The sequence below is a fragment of the Astyanax mexicanus genome, chromosome 13, assembly GCF_023375975.1.
Source record: "Astyanax mexicanus isolate ESR-SI-001 chromosome 13, AstMex3_surface, whole genome shotgun sequence".
Classification (NCBI taxonomy): Eukaryota; Metazoa; Chordata; class Actinopteri; order Characiformes; family Acestrorhamphidae; genus Astyanax; species Astyanax mexicanus.
Genome location: NC_064420.1, coordinates 9752927 through 9775081, shown reverse-complemented (window position 1 = coordinate 9775081; position 22155 = coordinate 9752927). Strand labels below are relative to the sequence as shown.

At 39.7% G+C, this 22155-nt stretch overlaps 2 protein-coding genes across 5 annotated transcripts; one reads left to right on the top strand and one right to left on the bottom strand.

Moving 5' to 3' along the window:
• The first annotated feature begins 5561 nt into the window (after positions 1-5561).
• Positions 5562-16836, top strand: LOC111195203 (uncharacterized). Of its 4 annotated transcripts, none has more exons than XM_022681793.2 (8): positions 5562-5671; positions 6389-6458; positions 12283-13207; positions 14629-14725; positions 14818-14919; positions 15002-15177; positions 15544-15645; positions 15735-16836. In XM_022681793.2, exons 3-8 carry the CDS (start codon positions 12285-12287, stop codon positions 16177-16179), a joined length of 1845 nt encoding a protein of 614 aa, XP_022537514.1. In that variant the 5' UTR covers positions 5562-5671; positions 6389-6458; positions 12283-12284; the 3' UTR covers positions 16180-16836. The 4 variants fall into 4 exon arrangements, with proteins under 4 accessions (XP_022537514.1, XP_022537513.1, XP_022537516.1 ...); XM_022681795.2 differs by lacking the exon at positions 5562-5671 and adding an exon at positions 6151-6185; XM_022681794.2 differs by lacking the exon at positions 5562-5671 and adding an exon at positions 6271-6294.
• A 62-nt stretch (positions 16837-16898) lies between these two features.
• Positions 16899-21918, bottom strand: LOC125780583 (uncharacterized). Its single transcript, XM_049462954.1, has 4 exons — positions 21637-21918; positions 17663-18827; positions 17289-17479; positions 16899-17136 (listed from the first exon to the last, which is right to left on the bottom strand). Exons 1-4 carry the CDS (start codon positions 21641-21643, stop codon positions 17009-17011), a joined length of 1491 nt encoding a protein of 496 aa, XP_049318911.1. The 5' UTR covers positions 21644-21918; the 3' UTR covers positions 16899-17008.
• Between the last annotated feature and the right edge of the window lie 237 nt (positions 21919-22155).

Here is a 22155-nt window from a genome sequence, read left to right as displayed (position 1 = left end):
CGTATCTAACAAAAGTGGTATTTTCATGGCATTTATTTCTCCTTCCAAGTAAATACCACTACCACACTGACCAAAAGACAAAACTTTCTTGGGTCGTGGACAAGAAATATCACAGGCAGACGACTGACCCCTATCGGCCGCCTGTTCTAGTTTCCCGGCACATATGGACAATTACGCCTAGTATGTCGATCACACCCACACTCCCAACACAGCTTTGAAGCCCTGGCCTCATATCGCTCCCTTGCCCTAGGCTGTGGCCTTCTAAACCCATCTGAATGCACCTCATCACCCACACGTCTCACTGCATCATAGCTAGGTCGCCTACCAGCATTAGGGTGCCCAACTGGGCCATTTAAAACAGTTCGCGACTGGCCAATAGCTTCTTTTAACTCCTGCACTTCCTTCTTTAAAGACTGAACTACTGCAAACATTTCATTGTCCTGAAACTTTTTATTCACTGACCCCTTATCTAACTCCACTCCTCGCACTCGAGAATCACATGCCCGCTTCTCAAAATCTCTAATAAGCTCCAGCTCCGCTGCTAAATTAATTGCATCCTCCAAGCTGGCTGGTTTAGCACTACGCAACTGGATACGAAGATCCCCATCACCCACATGCATAATAAAATGGTCTAATGCTAAAATATCCCGTGTGGCTACATCTAGATTGGCATAGGCTTGTTCAGCCAACCTACGAACTGAATTTCCAAAGTCTCGCACAGATTCTTTATGCTGTCTATGTCTATTAGAAAAATCGATCCTACTCCACTCTGAGCTTTCTGACCTAGTCAAATACCTCCCCATTGCGGCCTTTAATCTACAAAAAGTAGCACGGTCTTCTACAGGGAGACCACGATAAACTTCACGTGCCCTACGTGATAAAAGTAATGTCATAAACTTGAGCTTCTCTAATTCCCCCCAACCATTTATTTCTGCTGCTGCCTCAAACTGCTCTAGCCAATCTTTCCACTCACGTCCCTCACCAGTAAAAACCTCAGGCATAAAAATTGGTCGTTGTATAGCCATATCTACAGGCCCACCAGCCTGAACATGCCCAGTATCCTCCTCAGACATTTCTGTCTCCAAAAAAAAAAAAACCAAAAATAAGAGTATTAAATTTACTGGACGAAAGATCCCACCGCTGCCACCAGTGTGGCGAACCCGCAGCCGAGCGAGGCTAGGTAATTAATTAAGGTGTTTTTAAAAAAAAAGGTCGCTGCCACCACCTTTGTTTCACCGGGGAGGTCCGGTTAGAGGGAGACAAAAAGTCTGAAGACAGAACCTGACGTTCAATTATTTTATTAGACACAATTATAAAATAGATATACAAAAATAAACACTCCTATATATGACCAATATAAAAATAGACTTATTTAAAAAGTACTCAGCCCATGTAGTTCATTCATTCACATAGAAGGGTAACAGGTTACTTAAAAACTACACACTGTGAAATAAACCCACTCTAGTACAGACTCACACGTGTCAATCACTAATATTACACGATCAGAGAAGCACCGTTAATTAATTCACATAGAAATGTAACGGGTTACTTAGAAACTACACACTGTGAAATAAACCCACTCTAGTACAAACTCACACGTATCTTTCATCAAATAACTCACTAATACCACACAATCAGAGAAGCACAGCAATCGTACCTAGTTTATCCTCAGAATAAATAACACACGGCTGAAGAGCTAAAAAGACATACGCATAAACACACGAGAAACTACAATAACTAGACCAGTCAGAATGATCCTAAAATAATAGTGAGTTAGAGTAACAATGGCCAGAGCTCAAACAGGAGTAAGAGAGAGAGAGATAGAGAGGGAGTGATAAACACTTGCGTTCAGATGCGATAGATACAGAGTCCGGAGCGCACACTCGCTGTAGTTCATCAAAGTCCCATAAAAGTTCAGTCTTCTCCTTGGTTCACGCCGAGGCAAACAGAGTTCAGCGCACTCTCCCAGAGCACGCCACACCAGCGTCTCATCCGGCAGCACGCGCTTCCTCTCGCGTCTACCTGGCCGTGCCCCCCCCTGAGGACCCCTTAGGTGTTCCTTATATTGCCAGTATTTTTCAACACGTGTTCACTCATTTCCCCGCCCCCTCAGTTCACTACAATACTTTTGGCAGTGTGGGTGGTGTGCCAAGTCCTGCTGAAAAATGAAATCTACATCTCCATAAAAGTTGTCAGTAGCAGAGGGAAGCGTGAAGTGCTGTAAGATTTTGTGGGAAAACAAAACTGCACTGACTTTAGACTTGATAAAACACAGTGAATCAACACCAGCAGATGACATGTCTCTCCAAACCATCACTGATTGGTGGAAACTTCACACTAGACCTCGGAGCAGCTTGGACTGTGTCTCTCCACTCTTCCTCCAGACTCTGATCCCTTGATTTACAAATGAAATGTAAAATTTACTGATGATCAGTGATGGGTTGGAGAGACATGTCATCTGCTGGTGTTGATCCACTGTGTTTTATTATCCAGTCTAAAGTCAGTGCAGTTTTGTTTTCCCACAAAATCTTACAGCACTTCATGCTTCCCTCTGCTGACAACTTTTATGGAGATGCAGATTTCATTTTCCAGCAGGAGTTGGCACACTGCCCACACCGCCAAAAGCACCAATTGGTCTTATATAATATTCTGATTTTCTGAAACACTGATTTTTGGGGTTTTATTGGCTGTGAGCCATAATCAACAATAAAATAAATTAATGCTTAAAATAGATAATTCTGTGTGTAATACATCTATATAATGAGTAACTTTTCAAAGATATTAATTTTTTTTTAAATGACCCTGTATGTGAGTTGGGCCCGATACCAGTATTAGTATTCCTGTATCCTGTAATTTTTAGTTTTATGGTACTTGTCCAATCTGCAAAAAAATTACTTAATGTTTAAAGACAGAACATATTTCATGTTAGTTTTTGAGGCAAAATGTGGCATATAAACACCAACTTATTTTTGATTACAATGTTGACAACGTTTTACATGTATGTTTTACATGTATGTTTTACATTTGTTGGTTAATAAAAAAAAAGTCACAGCAACATTCTGATTTTCAGTTTCTTCTTTGATAAGCAGACTTCACTTATATGGTTTAATTTGAGTAAGTTTTATCACTTAGTCTGATCAATCAAAACTTGTTTGAGGGAAAGCACAATTTTGTGTTTAAACTGCTTTCTTTACATATATTCTTACTAGTTTTAAGACATAAGTGCAAAGCAAAGACCTTGTAAGATTTCTAAGTAAAAATTGCTTACCTCATTGGCATTTTTTTTTTTGCTTAATATCAGCATTTACATCTCATTTTATACATTTTGTCTAGTTTTTGGAAAATTATTTTGGCTTTTACTGAGTTTAAAATGCTTAAATTGCACATTTTCTTACTAGTTTTAAGACATTTAAGTGCAAAGCAAAGGCCTAGCTAATACTGCTTATTTTAAGAAAAAATACTATGTAAAAATTGCTTACTCCATGGGCAGATTTTTTTGCATAATATAAGTGTTTACATCTCATATTTTGTACATTTTGTCTAGTTTTTGAAATTAAATTTTGGCTTATATTGAGTATAAAATGCTTTTTTTTTACACATTTTCTAACTAGTTTTAAGACATCTAAGTGCAAAGCAAAGGCCTAGCTAATACTGCTTATTTTAAGAAATCTTACCAAGTAAAAATTGCTTACCCCATTGGCAGATTTATTTGCTTAATATAAGCATTTAGATCTAATTTTTTATACATTATATCTAGTTTTTGGAAATTGATTTTTTGCAGTGTTCCGAGCAACCTCCAACTGCAGCAGCGGAAGTACATGCACCTGAGAGAAACCAGCTTGCTGAACGAGTGCATCCAGCCAGAGAGCGGAGGCCTCCTAAATGGCTGGAAGGCTATGAGGCCTGATAAATAAATAAAACAAATGGACTGATCCATATCTTTTCCCGTTATGCTACAAGTTAATTCATTGTTCATTCATATACCTTAAAAATAAAAGAATGCTGAAAGTGAATTTATTCATTGTTGATGTTTACGTTAAAAATGGTACGTTATGCAAGTCTGAACACCTTCGGGTGCTTATACATTAAGTTCATTAATGATTCGACTGTCTAATTCTAGGGCTTTATTGTTTAATCAATGTTTAAAATGCCTTACTTTAGAGGCATAACCCAGAAGGTATTTCTAGTGACTTCATGACAGGAAGAATTGTTTTATGTTGTGGGGGGATGTTGTGTCTGCATACTGCCACACCACTAGGTGGAACCGTTACTCTGGGAGTTGATATGTATATTTAGAAGGAATACTTGAAGCAGTGATGTTGTGATGCTTCCCTGCTGTACATGTTGCAGACCTTTACATAAAGTTTAAGAAAGGTATTACAGAGTCTTGCATTCTTAACAACATAACAGAAATCCTTGATAGACCACTGAAGTCGTGCGTCATTCGTCGTGCGGGTTTTTAAAAACCCGCCTCTGTCACATTCTGTGGTAAATAAATCTCTTCAGACCCCTGTATGTTTTAGTTTGTGTACATTTCACACATCACTGAATCACAAGATCGTTTAAGGGTCGTAATGAGAAAAATGCTAACTTTAAGCTAATGCTACAGCGGAGTGAACTGACCTCCCGGCGCCACTGTAGAGATCAGCAGGGGACTGTTTTCGGTGCAACACCAGAGAACTCCGGCCGTAAGTTAGGAGCATTTTACACACAGCTGAGCCTAATAATGAAATAACTGCGCTTACTGAGGAGAGCTGAGACTGTCACTATGGAGAGGAATTTGTGCCAAATTGAAAAGCAAACACTAGGGTGGAAAAATGTAAAAACAATCAACAAAATGCATTGCTTTTCCTCACTAACATGCAGAATAAGTACCAAAATTAAATGCAAAACTACTATTACATTACATTTCATTGCACTTGATCTCTTTATTGAAAAACAATACACACTTATTTGCATTTTTAAAACCAAACGCTGAATTTATAAAATACACCTTGAAATGTAATCAAGGCACATCTGTATTGCTTTTCACCATAAGGTACTTTAAACATTAATTCCTCCTTTAAATGTAATACTCACGCGACTGCTTTTAATCACGGATGTGAGGAAAATGTGCCACAAATTTAAAGTTTTAGCTCCAGTGCACTGCTTTAATATCACCCAGTCTCTGAACAGAAAAACAGTGTGTGTGTGGATTTGTATTTAAAGAAAGAAACGCTGAATTCGTGGCAGTGATTGCATTTTAAGTGCAATTCTGACACGAATTCAGCGTTTCTTTCTCTTTCTTTGTCCCCTGCTGATCTCTACAGTGACGCCGGGAGGTCAGTCCACTGCGAATGTGTAAAGCAATCACAATGCCCAGCGATTGCATTCCCTCTAACCACAGGCACAATGGAGAAGTTTGCCCTGAACGTGGACTTACAGGCTGCTCAGCCTGTAAGGCTGCATCCCGCCTCCTCGATCACAGCCAATCAAATAACAGCATAGCCAAAAGCCCCGACCATGGCGCTAAACCCCACCCCCTCGACCAAAACCAATGAAATAACAGAATTGTTAAAAAGCTCCGCCCACAAGCACAACCAGTGAGAGACGAAATCACGAAGCCGCGCTGGGATTCAAACTTTCAGTCTGGACAGTAACTGCTGCTGCTGATGCTCCTGCTGCATGTTCGGTATACATGTTTATATACTTATATTTTCATATTTAAGCTGCTCTGATATTTTTTACTTAAAATGCACTAATGTGGATATAAAAATTGCAGTGGTCTTAAAAAAGAATACTAAAGATAATTGCTACCAGGTTGATTGGAAGCCCAGAAACTATTTTGTTTTACGTTGTTGTTTGATACTTCTTCTTAGCTGATGTGACATGTGCAAGCCTCGGAGGCTGAGGGGAAACACATTTAGCCTGACATAAAGGCTGATTGGAGGGCCAAGTTTACTGTAGTTTATAAGCATTCCTTAATTATGATGCTTCTAAAGCTGATTAAAGTGCCAGTGATCATTATACATAGATGCTTATTATATATCCTTACAGGCTGGTATGAAGTGTGCTTGCCTCAGAGGCTGATGGTAAATACTCTTTGCCTTCCAGGCTGGTATGAAGTGTGCTTGCCTCAGAGGCTGATGGTAAATACTCTTTGCCTTCCAGGCTGGTATGAAGTGTGCTTGCCTACGAGGCCGATGGTAAATACCTTTTGCCTTCCAGGCTGATATGAAGTGTGCAAGCTTCAGAGGCTAATGGGAAACCATTTTCTGTCTTCAAGGCTGATTGGAAGGATGGTGATAATTTACTGTAATTGATTTAGCATCACTTATGTAAGATGCCTCTGAGGCTGATTAGAAGACCAATGCTAATCTCCCTTTTTTGCATTTTATGTACCTTTCAGGACGATGTGTGCAAGTCTAAGAGGCTGATGGCAAATACTTTTTGCCTTCCATTCTAATTACAGAACCAAGGTAAATTATTAAGTGTCACTTTATCAAGATGCCTCTGATGCTTAGAAGACTAGTGATAATTTCACAGATGTTTGTTATATATCTTTCAAATAGTTTTATTGTCAATTCTGTATTTGTTCAGGACATACAGAGGATTGAAATTGTGTTACTCTCCTACCCAAGTTGCAGCAAAAATAAACATTAACAATAATAGATTCAATACAGATAAACTAAGTATATAAATATATGGCTGATTTGAAGTGTGTTTGCCTCAGAGGATGATAGGAAACACCTATTACCTTCCAGGCTGATTGGATGGACAATGACAGTAATTTATTTAAAATTATGTACTTAAGATGCCTCCAACATAGATTATAATGCCACTGATCGTTCCTTATTGTTGCTTGATATAATTTACACTTTGATTTACTTCATGGGTGATTTAAAATTTTAATCATTTGAATCATGTTGAAAGGCTCATAACCTTAAGGTTGTTTAAGAAGTCAATGATCACTTTGTAATGTTACTCGTGTATATGTCTATTAGGCTGAATAAAAAGTCAGTGATAATTTACCTTAATTAACATGAGTATATTATATGCCTTCAAGGCTGATTATATGATAAACAATAATTTTAGTGTTACTTAGATATATACCTCAGAGGATGATGTTAAGTGTACAAACTTCAGAGGAGCATGGAAATATACCTTATGACTTCCAGGATGATGGAAGAGCAAAGATTTTTGCTAGAAATACTTTTTTTGTAAAAAGACATTACCTCCTAAGCTGATAGAAAAGACCATAGGTTGATCAGAAGGTGAGTGGTCATTTTCATGTCACAGCTCTGTTTGTAGCAGGTAAAGCTCGGGAATAAAAACAGTGCAGTCATTTTGCATAAGCCATGATATGTCTGGCTATCTTGCTGGGTGTAGGATATTTATTTCTGTTTTCATTATTTCTGTTTTTCATGATTGTTACACTGGCATTCTTTATTTAAAGGGATAGTTCAGGATTTTTGACATGAATCTGTACGGCATCCCCATTACCAGTGTGGTGCATTCACTCTGACTGACCCCCGACAGCGTCCTGTGAGCAGAGTTCTCGTCCAGCTTTGGTCAAGGAGAAAGTAGTTGGGCAGGTTTGCTGGAGCCAGGAAAATAAAGCGTTTCTCTTCCCTAAACAATATGTGTTCAAAAGAGTGATTTATCTGCTCCAAACCCGCTGTAGAAAAAACAGTCCCACCTTGTAATCACTCGGCCCTATTTTCTCTAAATTCGTATGAACACATATTGTTTAGGGAAGAGAAACGCTTTATTTTCCTGGCTCCAGCAAACCTGCCTAACTACTTTCTCCTTGACCAAAGCTGGACGAGAACTCTGCTCACAGGACGCTGTCGGGGGTCAGTCAGAGTGAATGCTCGACACTGGTGATGGGGATGCAATACAGATTCATGTCAAAATTCCCCAACTATCCCTTTAACAGTATGTATAGTTTATATCATAAAAGCATATTCTTTTTCCTGTTCTCTATGGAATATCACTCAAACTTTGCTTGTTTTGTACATGTTGGATCATAAATGCAATTATGGTATTATACACTGGGTGTCTACTACACTTATCGTCTATTATCATTGTTACTTATAGGTGCAATTTGTAGTTCTACAATAGGCCTGGACAATAATTCGATATCGGTATTTATCGCGATAAGAAATGTTTCAATAACGGTGATATCACTTTTGTGGTATATCGATATGTATTATGTACAGAATCTGTCACGGACAGGCGTTTTTACTGGCGTCAGCTCGCCGCAGAGCCAAACACATTCAGCCCCCATAGCTGTGCTACCTCAGTGCGTGATGACGCAATCACACAGGCACGTAGCCAGATAGGCTAGGTTAAAATGGCTAGGCTAGGCTAGGCTAGGTTAGGTTCAGGTCCGCTCCGCTACGCATCTAAAATGTCTCGAAATGGAGCCGGGACGAGCGGATCCAAGGCTAGGGTAGACTCGGTTCGGTCAGCCGCTGTTTCGCTCGCCCATTCGCGCGTCCGCTCGCTCATCCACGGCTCTGCTCGCTCGTCCGCTCGCTCATCCGCGGGTCCGCTCGCTCATCCGCGCCTCCGCTCGCTCATCCGCGCCTCCGCTCGCTCATCCGCGCCTCCGCTCACTCATCCGCGCCTCTGCTCGCCCAGCCGCGGGTTTATTTGACGGGAAAATCTTGTTGCTTTTATGTATATAAAGGCTTCTTGTATTATATATTCTAGTTAAAACACTTTTGTTTTAATCTGTTAAATTTGTTTACAATGAATAAGAAGCTCTGCCTCTGTTGTCATTTAAAGTTATTTTTATTTGTAATAGTTATATAGGCTTATGTTTGACAGGGATGTCATGTTATTATTTTGCTATATGCAAATAAAATTGAGCATTGATTTATTTTGACTACTTTTATTTCTAAAGTATTAAAGTTTTTGTGAAAGGAGGTTTCAAAGACTTAAAAAACATTTTCATACAGTAGTAGGTACAGATTTCCATTAGATAGATTGATACAAAAAGTGCAAATACACTAGGGGTGGGAATCGTTTACTATCTCACGATTCGATTCGATTCCGATTTTGGGGGCCACGATTCGATTCAAAATCGATTTTTGATTCAAAACGATTTGAATTATAAAAATTTCTGCTTCTGGCTTATGAATCTTATTGAAAAAAAACCCTCCATAATATACACTGGTCCTGGAGCAGGTAATGTGTTACAAAAACAATAAAATGTGCAGGAATGTGGGTCCTCAGTGACAGAGGAATCACTGGGATATCACAATGACGTTAATGAACAATAAATAAATAATAAATAACACTGCTTTATTACCAGGCTACTAGCGGTGGTGTGTAGGTGACTCTGCTGGGCTGATGTGATGATAGCAGTGGAGCGCTAAAGTTCAGGAGCAGCTGCTGATTAACTAGTTAATTTAAGGTCGTTGTATTTCTTCAGAAAGGGGGCAGGAGGTGGAGAAATTAATTCATATGGTCCATTCCTTAATTCCTCTGTGATGAGGAGCTGAAATTAGCTCTGATTAGCTTATTGTATTTTTCCGTTCTGCCTTAAATGCTGCAGCCCGCTGCCACCTGTAGCGTTATTTAAGGTGGAACTGGAAAGTTAGCTAGTTAGCTAGCTAACAGTTACTGAAACTAACTACTAGCGATCTTTTTTATGCTTGTTATGAAGCATTCTGCCATAAAACATTGAAACTACACGTTAATCTAATGTAATATAGTGCTTGTTCTGCCATCTTACCGGTGATTCTCAAACACCTACGCTCTGTGTGTGTCTGGAAGATCTCCGTTTGAAAGGACAAGCGCTATCCCCAGGGTTGCCAGGTCCAACAAAAATACCCAGCCCAAAATCAGTCTAAAACCCGCCCCTCAGAATCGATTTTGGGACATTTTAAATCGATTCTGAATCGTAGTAAATGAGAATCAAGATTCTTATGTGAATCGATTTTTTGGCACACCTCTAAAATACACAGTTAAAGGGATAGTTCGGTATTTTTGACATGAGTCTGTATGGCATCATCATAACCAGTGTCGTGCATCCACACTGACTTACCCCCCACAGCGTCCTGTGAGCCGAGATCTTGTCCAGTTTAGGTCAAAGCGAAAGTAGTCCGGCATGTTTGCTGGGGTCAGGAAAATAACTCCTTTTTCTTCCCAAAGCAGTACGTGTTCAAAAGAGTGATTTATTTACATCACAAAAAACTAACCCTGCAAAAGTCACACCTCGTAAATCACTTGGGTCCTACTTTCTCTCATTTCGTATCAGTGCGCGTCATTCTGACAGCGAGCTGCGCACGCGTCAACTTGTTCTGTGTTTTGGCCGTGCTTAGCAGCTGTGTTCAGACTAGCAACGCAAACGAGCTAACTTTAGGGAGAAGTCTATTGGCTTTTATAAGCTTTGTAAACACACACACACACACATATATATATATATATATATATATATATATATATATATATATATATATATAGCTAGGTGTGTGTGTGTGTTAAAATGGTGCGGACTTGTGACTATCCAGGCTGTAGCAACAAAGATGTGGCTGATTCTCCGCAGAGTTTTCATCGTTTTCCTGTGACTGATGTTGCTCTGAGGAAACTTTGGGTACTAGCGCTGGGCATCCATGTGGACACAAAAGTGGAAAAAATAAAAAAGCTTCGTGTTTGCAGTGCGCACTTCAGCGATGATGACTTTTTATCCACATGTCCTGGACAACGACAGATGAAGAAACGGATTCTGAAGAAATCTGCTGTCCCTGCACCCCAGGTAAATAAAACTGTAGCCTACCAATGTTCTCTACAGCATTCGCTCATAGCGTAAAAAAGTTCTCAACACACCAGCATTCAGGAGTGCAGGGAAGTCACTGTTGTTTGTGATGCAAGCAGCTGCCCCGCTGACATCCTCATCAATGGATAGGTCTTGCATCTCGGGCATAACTAAGTCCCACTCGTGGCAACAGTAGCATTCCACCTCGGTCTGCATTATTTCGCACTTGAAACAAGTGCACCAGGATTTGTCGGCCACCCTGGGTATCGCAGCTCCAGCAGTGGCTCCAGTTTCATCCACCACTTCTCTGTCCACCCTCTCTCTTTCTGCCCGATCTAATTCCATTTGGCGAAGTTCAACATCTGTATACTCGGGTTCATAAAGATATCCCCGTGGCTCTGAGCGGTGATCAATGTTTTCCTCGTCACTCTCGTAGTCAGACATGTTCTCGAGGCGAGAAGTAAACAAAGCGACCCAAACACGTAGGCTAGCTGTCAGGTTGCAGCGCTGCGCGCATTGATATGGAACGAGAGAAAGTAGGACCCAAGTGATTTACGAGGCGTGACTTTTGCAGGGTTAGTTTTTTGTGATGTAAATAAATCACTCTTTTGAACACGTAGTGCTTTGGGAAGAAAAAGGAGTTATTTTCCTGACCCCAGCAAACATGCCGGACTACTTTCGCTTTGACCTAAACTGGACAAGAACTCGGCTCACAGGACGCTGTGGGGGGTAAGTCAGTGTGGATGCACGACACTGGTTATGATGATGCCATACAGACTCATGTCAAAAATACCGAACTATCCCTTTAAATAATAATTTAAATTTGCAGTGCAAGCTGCAGAGATTGCAGGGATTCTTTTTCTGAGGCCTTCAAAGTATTTATCGATATCGAAATTATATCGTATCGACCGAAATTTAAGGAATATATCGTGATATAAATTTTGGCCATATCGTCCAGCACTATTCTACAACTAGACCATCTGTTTCTATGTATAATTTGTTAGCAGCCTGAGTACATTTTAGAGCAGGTATTATGTGGTTGGTTATTTATTCCCAGCACTGCAGTGACACTGATGTGGTGGTGCTTTGTTAGTGTGTGTTGTACTGGTGTGAATGGATCAGACAGTTTGCTGGAGTTTACAAACATCTCAGTGTCACTGTTGGACTATGAATCGTCCACTAACCAAAACTATCCAGTATCCCAAATTGTAGAGTAGAAGTGTAAAACAATATAGATAAATAACATTTTGTGTTGCTGTATTAATGCTCAACAACTCCACTCCAAGGTAAACCAGTAGCATAAAGGTGCACCACTAATGTTACAGTTGGTAAATCTATGTATATTTCATGTTTTCCTAAAAATCAAAATACATCACCTTGCTTATAATATTGCAATATATTACAATATTTGTATTAATACCTCTGTATCGTGTTGATTATAAAATTGCCAGTTTTTGTCAAAAGTGTCCAGTTGCTCTTTGATCCTATTAATATTATGTTATAGGTTATTTAAATATATGCCTTTTATTTTCCAGCAATGGAGGCACACTGGATTGCTGCAATTGAGAGCTCTCTTCGAAAAGAGGCAGATCCTAAAGTCAAGAGGTCGATTCAAGTACTGTCTGGTCAGAGTCAAGATGCCTTCATGTCTTCACATCTGCATTACCTTGAAGAATGTGGCCTTGGTAACTTTGTAGCCATGAAGAAACGACATGCCAATCATTTTCAGTGGCGATGTGAAAGAGCCAGTCACTGCAAGGGGAAGTCTACTGGAGACCCCCAAAAAACAAGAGCCAACAGTTGTGGGGCCTACGTATCTTTCACATTTGTAAACAAGAACTGTTATGATGGGTGTATTATACGACTCATGAGTGACCATTCTGGGCATGATCCTAACAGTCCCTTAGAGAGCACTGTAAATCGGATTCATCCTGGTCTCACTGACTACATTTATACCCTCATTCAGCAGGGTCACACAAATGCTGAAATACTGCTCTGTTGCAAAGACTGGTCGGACACACAGAGCCAGTCGTATCTCAAGGACAGAAGGTACCACGTAGCACCTGATGATATTAATTTTATACGGAAAAGCTATAATGCACATACTCACATGGATTTAAATGACTGTGTTAGCGTGGACCGATTAATCAAAAGTAAGTTTAAAGATGACATCATCTACTACCAGCCTTTGTCACACTCTGAAAAGCAGGCACTCATCATTGTTTTTAGCACACCTTGGCAGAGAGATCAACTGAAGAACTATGGCTCTGACATGATATACCTTGATGCAACATATAAGGGTATTACCCAGTATGGATTCGCTTTTTATGCTGTCATCATTAAGTCTTCCCAGGGTCGTGGAGTCCCAGTGGCCTTCTTCATTTTAAGTGAGGAATCTACAGAGAACCTAAGTATTTGTCTTCAAAAGCTGCAAGAGTGTGTTAATCCCTTTCAACCAAGGTAAAACTAAAAGGTCTAAAAGGTAATGGATTACAATAAATATGGAATAGGAAACTGTATTTTTGCTCTTAAATGTATATTCAGCATTTGTGATGTGCTAATGTCTAATATATTTTGAATTCTGAGTTTTTATTATTTGCCTGGGATATTTCACGATTACTGGAGAAACTCGGCTGTGGCAGTCTTGACCCAAGTTTTCCTTCTACCTATAGCGAATTGTCCAAACATTGGCTGGTGTCCAAAATTGAATTTGTCATTTAACATAAACTTTGGCCTGAGGAGAAAAATAGTAACTTAAAGTAGCATTAAACACCTTTGACTCATACTGTAGCTGCATTTTGTAGTTCAAAAATTACAGACTGTAGTCCATCTGATTCAATGCATACATTGTTTACCCCTTTCACCCTGTTCTTCAAAGTCAGAACCACCTCAGAGCAAGTGTTATGTGGGTGGTGGGTCATTCTCAGCACTGTAGTGACACTGACTTGATGATGATGTGTTAGTGTGTATTGTGCTGGTGTATGTGGATCAGACACAGCAGTGCTATTGGATGTTTAACACTTCAGTCTCACTCCTGGACTGAAAATTGTCCACCAACCAAACCTATCCAGCCTACAGCATCATGTGACCGCTAATGAAGGACTAGAGGATGACCAACTCAAACTGTGCAGCAGCTATCGTCTATGACTTTACATCTACAAATTGGACCAACAATGTAAGAATCTCTGACTTGAGTTGACAGTGTTTCAAAACTCCAGTAGCACTGCTGTGTCTGATCCACATACACTAATACAACACACACTAATATACCACCACCATGTCAGTGTCACTACAGCACTGATGATAATATATCACCCACATAATACCTGCTCAGTGGGGGTCCTGACCTTTGAAAAACAGGGTGAAATGGGTTAACAATGTATGCAGTGAATCATATTGTATACAAACCGCACCAACAGTACCAGGCAAAAGTGTTTGGACACTTTGCCATTCAATTGAATGATCATTTATTAAAACTGTTTGGTATAACTCAGTTATGTTTCTGAACAACTGATGTAAAACTGGTAAAGAATGTAAAAAGGGCACTAGGAAAGACTGCTACCACCCAAGCTGATTACAAAAGCAATCATTATTTGTGTTCTAACTTGTTTTGCAGACATTAGATGCCATCAATACAGATGTACTAGACACTGTATTCCAAGAATAATACAAAATCCTATCATCCACTGGACAGATAAGAAGGCCAATGGTCATTTTACGTGGTACAATTTTGAATAGAATTCATGTGACTACAAGGCTGATATTAAAGACATAGACCTACCTTCTAGACTTTGTTAAAAAGGCACATTTCCTTCCATGCTATTTCTCACACACACACACACACACATATATATATATGAAATTATGTATTTTATTTTCAGGTGTGTCATGGTAGACAGAGATCTTAAGGAAATCAATGCAGTGCAGAAAGTGTTCCCACACACTAGAATACTGCTGTGCTGGTTTCACGTTCTTCAGGTAAAATCTCCCCACAACCACAGAATAAGATTTCATTTAGCAGAACTGTGCATATGTTTTATTATGCATGTATTTCTATATGTTCTATATAGGCAGTTCATCGCTGGATGCAACGCCAAGATGAATGTAAAAAGCAACCAGCTTTGAAAAATGAAGTCATCAGGGCAATGATAGCACTCAAACAGTGTGCAACTGTAAGTTGCTCACATAGTTGTGTCCAAAATATTTTGTCTGTTGATAATCCTTTAAAACTAATGTTAGTCTTTGCTTTTTCAGGAAGCAGACTTTGAAGAGAGGTCAAACCAAGTAGTAGACAGCATTGATGAACTCTCAGGCACAACAACTATCTCAAACTATTTAAAAATGCAGTGGTTTCAACATTCCAAGATGTGGGCCAACTTTGGAAGAAGAGTATTCCACCAAAATAGTGAAACCAATAACTTGGCTGAGAGGTTTGGATGTCTGTAGTCTCCTGCATTGGTTACCAGCCCTGGTTCTACATATTTAACGTTGCTCAAAAACACATAAAAAAACTGATGAGGAGCATGGAAAGGGCAGTACATAAAGTACTTCAGGACCAAGGCTGCAAACCACTTGGCTAGCTTTTTTTGTGTTCTTCAGTCATTTTACTTAAATAGTCCAGTATAATACTTGGACTTCTTTTTGGTGTGTTGTTTTGTGTTTCCTTGTTTACTGAATAAGGCAACTGAATGATATTTAACTTGAAAAATACTTTATTGTAAGTGTTTGCAATTTTCTTCAGCTCATTCATCTTTTAAAATTTCAGCAGATTTTTGAGCATCTGTTTTGTTTTTCAGATTCTTTTTCAGCATGAAATACCAATTTCTTCAAGGGTATGCAAACAGACGTGTAGATGACTTGCTTCATCTTTTGAGTGAGAAGGTGGTGACATATTACAGGTTAGTTGACAGTTATTACTGAACTTGTGTTTTTAATTACAATATTTTACCCATTTTTAACATTATTTTAAATATGTTCTGTCTTTAAGCTACCTGGAAGAACTCTACAAAGCGGGCCGGATAACTGAGTTGAAGAAACCAGACATGGGTGAACTTGTGTCTAGGATGAAATACAAAGGCTTGCATGACAAAGTTGTTTTTCAGTCTGCTGGCCAAATATTAGTACCTTCAGAAACCAGTGAGGGAAAGTGTTATTTTGTTGATCTCATCACAATGCTCTGTGAATGTGATTGGGCTGAAAGGGGAAACCTATGCAAGCACATTGCCTTGGCAAAGCACGTTTGTGAAGAAAGAGATGTGGACATAGATGAGTGCAGAAGGGAATTGGCTTGCTGTCTGTCAGAACAAGGCAGTTATGAGTGGGATGGAAATTACTTAATTGTACATCACAGGCAAAGTTTTGGAGTTGTAAACTTGCAAACAAAGCACTGCACATGTCTTGCTAGTAGCTTAAAAGAAATGTGTGTGCCTTAGAGTTTCAGAGTTTTCCTAGTCCTGCGGGATGGTCCAGAAGAGAATATTCAGTCATTTGAAGGTGTTTCAAACCATGTAAAAGAGCATGTAACCCCATGCAAGACTGTAAAAGAAATGATAGGGGCATTGTACAACTGGTCTGAGAGCACAGAGTTCTGTGAAAGTCCAGAATTACTGTCTGCAGTTAACAGAGTTTATCAGCTTGCTTTTGGACAGTACAGTAGCAACACAAGGAAAAGAAAGATTCAAAAGCTTCACAAGTACAGACTAAGAGTCAATGAAGCAAAGAAAACATTTCAGAACATGCACTCGTACACGCTGAAAAACTGCTTAAATCGTGCAATGCGCTCACATAGGCCTGACTCACACTTTAAAATTACTGCATTTAAAAAAAGAGTCAGAGATGACCAGTATGACTTTTCTGTATTTTGTACTGGGGCTGTCTCCAGTGATTACTACAATAACAATTATAATATATATTATAATTGTAAAAAACAAAATCTTTGAATGTTAACTGCCATTTCTGTCCATATCTCGTTTCTCCAAAAGCATTCTCAACAGCAGATTAAATAAAAGAAAAACCCAGATGCAGTGTTTCAAATTTTATTAACTTTATTAACATAAATTTTTCTTCGTAAACAATAAAATGCAATCACAGTTTCTGTAGTTATTTAAGAAAAAAAAATGCAGAAAAGAAAATGTATTTGTGTTAGGATTGTTACAGTATTTTTTTATCTGGACATCAGATATAACTGTTTAGGAAAAGGTGTGGTGTTACTTTTATAATATAATTTTAAACAAATTCTAAATTTGAAATTAAAACAGACTCTTACTTGAATAATGCCAGGTGACCAAGGGCCACATCGGTGTCTCGTTCCTCTAATAACTTCACCTTACTGAAAGGTACTTGTGTTGCCACAAGGTGACTAAGGCTTTGGCTCAGATCAACTACCTCCCCTTTGAACATAGAAGAACATTCAATTTAATCTAAAGTTCTGAAATAAGATTAATAAGTCTTAAATGTTCATAGACATTGCTGTACAGGATACACTTAAAAATGAAAATGTTAATATTCTACACTGCACTACATGTGGTAATCTGTACTGTACCCTCTGTCAGCTTGCTGCACATGGAGGTCAGTGTTGTAACTGGCCTTGGACAGACCCCTACATTGTCCAGTTCTGTCTTGAGACTAGCTTTTTTGTTTTTGTCCATCCTCAGGTACGCCACACAAGATGCAAGGGACATGCCCTCTGGTGGCCCAACTCTCCTTTTCAGCTCCTCTACAGTCACTGAATATCTTATTTAAAAAATCATGTCATTAATTTCAAACAAGGGCATTATATATTATAGGGTTACTTCTTCACTGATTCCTATACTACTGATCACTAATCTGGCTTCTGCCTTCACACAAAACATTATATGAAAACCACATAACATTTAACTACAATCAAATTCACATATTGTAACTTTAAGTACACACCTCTTTTTACGATGCCCAAATCCAAGAGGTAAGATGGCCTCTACCTCTTTAAAGAGGATCTCAGATGGACAGGCATTGCTGCAAAGGGTTGGGCTATGGGGAGTGCTTATGTTATTAGGTCCAGATGTGGATGCTATTTCTTCAGTGGGTCTTATTGCTGGGGTAGGTGCTGGTGGTGAAGTGATGGCTGAGGATGGTGCTGGTGGTGAAGTGATGGCTGAGGATGGTGCTGGGGTAGGTGCTGGTGGTGAAGTGATGGCTGAGGATGGTGCTGGTGGTGAAGTGATGGCTGAGGATGGTGCTGGGGTAGGTGCTGGTGGTGCAGTGATGGCTGTGAATGGTGCTGGTGGTGAAGTGATGGCTGAGGATGGTGCTGGGGTAGGTGCTGGTGGTGAAGTGATGGCTGAGGATGGTGCTGGTGGTGAAGTGATGGTTGAGGATGGTGCTGGGGTTGGTGCTGGGGTAGGTGCTGGTGGTGAAGTGATGGCTGTGAATGGTGCTGGTGGTGAAGTGATGGTTGAGTATGGTGCTGGGGTCGGTGCTGGTGGTGAAGTGATGGCTGTGAATGGTGCTGGTGGTGAAGTGATGGCTGAGGATGGTGCTGGTGGTGAAGTGATGGCTGAGGATGGTGCTGGTGGTGAAGTGATGGCTGAGGATGGTGCTGGGGTAGGTGCTGGTGGTGAAGTGATGGCTGTGAATGGTGCTGGTGGTGAAGTGATGGCTGAGGATGGTGCTGGTGGTGAAGTGATGGCTGAGGATGGTGCTGGTGGTAAAGTGATGGCTGAGGAAGATGTTAAGGTGGGTGCTTGTGTTAATATCTTGGCTGCAGTAGAAGACTGTACAGGATTGGGGGGCTTTTTTGAGGGAAGAACTAAGGGGTGGCAGGCTCTTTTGCGGCTGCGGGTAATTGGGGCAGATTGTGAAGGTGGAGGAGAGGATGGTGCTGGGGTAGGTGCTGGTGGTAAAGTGACAGCTGAGGAAGATGCTAAGGTGGGAGTGTGTGTTAAAATCTTGGCTTTGGTAGAAGACTGTAAAGGGTTAGAGGGCTTTTTTGAGGGAAGTAGTAAGGTGGGGCAGGGTCTTTTGCGCCGGCGGGTCATTGGGGCAGATTCTTTAGGTGGAGGAGAGGATGGTGCAGAATTTCTCACAGGCCGGATAGTTCTTCCTACAATAACAAGCCACAGACAGAGACAGACTGTCAGATAATAATGATGAATGGAGACAAAGAAATGAATCAGCTTGTATCACCTAAATTTTAGGGAAAATGTGTTTAGCAATCAGGTGACATTCTGATACTCAGCTGGACTTGTGGGCTAATCTGCAACATAAAAAATAAAAGGTTAATGATGCTGGAACACTGCATGTTCAAGGTATTATGACTATTCCTATATATCACAGGCTTACTGTGTGGTCTTCGTGTTGACTGTCCTGGTAAAGTGAGTAGAAACGTATACAGATATATTGTTATGTAGTACTCAGTAACAAGTAGCTAATCATGTAGCAAATCACCCTCTCAATATGATATACGATTGCCTTTCTTACAGTCAGGAAAACTTATTTTCCAGTAGAGTTATATTAAATTCATAAACATGCAGTGGATAATCACCTCTGCAGTCACAAACCTGACATAGGCTATATGTAAGCCCATTATGTGTCATGGGCATTCATGGGCATGTAGTGAAGTAGTGAAGGCTTAAATGTTTCTACAAAAATGGTAAATTATCAGCTGCCACTTAAAAAGCCTGGAAGTTGAAAGTCTTCTGCATTAGGTATTAAAAAGTTGAGCTTTTTACATCAGGCTGACATCCAATTAACTGACGCTAGATAAGTAATTTTACAACTTTAAAAAATTATTGTTCATCCTGATTCTTTAAGAATTTCTGTTCCATCAGTATTACGTTAACAGTAGCTTCTAAGTAAATATTACCAAAAAGGCAGCAATATGAAATAATTGGATGTTTAATTAATATGACAAATACTATAAGCCAATAAGCAACCTGTTAGTCTTTGAAATTAGTCATTTAATTTCATCATTTTGATGCAACATAAAATAATCACTGGCCTTTAAATCAGCCTGGTAGGTAGCTTACTTTCCTTAAAGATGGTGCCCTTTACGTTAGCCTTGAACAAATGTACATATCTGAGAGTTAACAAAATGCCTCAAAATACAGCATAAAAATATATTTGGTCTTCTCGTCACCCTAGAGGTTTATAGTCTATGCCATCAGCCTTTGAGGCATCAGTTAATGGGTAAAAATATGCAATTTTACAATTGCACCACTTACTTCAATTAAAATGTAATATCACTTATTACTCTCTTCCATTATCCTGGATTCCATCAGCCTCTGAGTCTTCCTAACTTTACATCAGCCTGAAAGGCATATAACTAAATAGATGTTTTTCTAATATATAGTAATAGTTGTGATTTTCTAATCAGTTTTTCAACATGGCACCTGTGATACCAGATTTTAGGTAAATCAAATGTAAATGTTGTCAAGAAACAATGATAAACTATAACTCATATTTACATGCTCCAATCATCCTGGAATTGTATCACTGTATTTACAATCAGCCTCTGAGGCAAGTAAACTTCACATCAGTCTGAAACATATGTAACAAGCATCTATGTGAAATGTTCATTGGTTTTCTAATCAGCTTCAGAGGCATCCTGCATAACTAATGATAAATAATTACAGTAAATCATCATTGACCCTTTAATCAGCTTTGAAGGCAAAAGGTATTTACCATCAGCCTCTTAGGCAAGTACACTTCACCAAGAAAGAGTATGACAATGGATGATGAACACTGCCCTTCTAATCAGTGTCAGAGGTATCTTGCATAAGTGATGCTAAATCAATTACAGTAAATTATCACCATCCTTCCAATCAGCCTTGAAGACAGAAAATGGTTTCCCATTAGCCTCTGAAGCTTGCGCACTTCATATCAGCCTGGAAGGCAAAGAGTATTTACCATCGGCCTCTGAGGCAAGCACACTTCATACCAGCCTGGAAGGCAAAGAGTATTTACCATCAGCCTCTGAGGCAAGCACACTTCATACCAGCCTGGAAGGCAAAGAGTATTTACCATCAGCCTCTGAGGCAAGCACACTTCATACCAGCCTGGAAGGATATATAATAAGCATCTATGTATAATGATCACTGGCACTTTAATCAGCTTTAGAAGCATCATAATTAAGGAATGCTTATAAACTACAGTAAACTTGGCCCTCCAATCAGCCTTTATGTCAGGCTAAATGTGTTTCCCCTCAGCCTCCGAGGCTTGCACATGTCACATCAGCTAAGAAGAAGTATCAAACAACAACGTAAAACAAAATAGTTTCTGGGCTTCCAATCAACCTGGTAGCAATTATCTTTAGTATTCTTTTTTAAGACCACTGCAATTTTTATATCCACATTAGTGCATTTTAAGTAAAAAATATCAGAGCAGCTTAAATATGAAAATATAAGTATATAAACATGTATGGATTGAATATTATAAGTGCAATTATATCAGTCTGTACGTTTGAGCACTGAAGGCAGGTACCCTATATATGAAATAAGTTTGATTAAATATGAAATAACCACAAGGCTAAACTTCAGCCTGTTTTTACAGGCTAAATCAGACCAACAGGCTAAATCAGTCTGTTTCTAAGTTACTTGCTTTGCATTTAGACCAGAAAGATGTGCATTTTCCTTTAAAGTTTTGTAAGCCATTTACAATAGCATTCTGACCTAGCTAAAACACCAACACTGTCTTTACATGAAAGCTTGTGTTCTGCTGTGTTCTGTGTACTGGCTCCTTAGCCTGCTAACTAGCTAACGTTAGCCAACATGCTAAAAACATTGAGAGCTGCTCCTCAGCTAGCTCAACAACACAGAGGAACTGACTAGTTTTCATTCGTTTTTTACTGATATTTCTGTTCAACTGGACATTCCTTTAAAACATGTTTAAATATATTTAAAGTTAGAACTTACCGAACATGCAGCAGGAGCATCATCAGCAGCAGTTACTGTCCAGACTGAAAGTTTGAATCCCAGCGCGGCTTCGTGATTTCGTCTCTCACTGGTTGTGCTTGTGGGCGGAGCTTTTTAACGATTCTGTTATTTCATTGGTTTTGGTCGAGGGGGTGGGGTTTAGCGCCATGGTCGGGGCTTTTGGCTATGCTGTTATTTGATTGGCTGTGATCGAGGAGGCGGGATGCAGCCTTACAGGCTGAGCAGCCTGTAAGTCCACGTTCAGGGCAAACTTCTCCATTGTGCTAACCACAGCGCTGTAAACGTGCCAAAATAAAATCCAATCACTGTCCAATCAGAACGCTCTCCTGAATTTGGGGCGGGGCTGAGACGCCAGTCTCTCGGAGCAGTCGCTCGGAGCTGTACCAGAATAAAAGTCTTTCCGCCACAGGATAAAAGAGGAAATAAAAACTTTAATTCAACAAATTGAGGCTGGGAGAGTTACAGACGACTATGTGCTGCTCAGAGTGGAGTGGATTT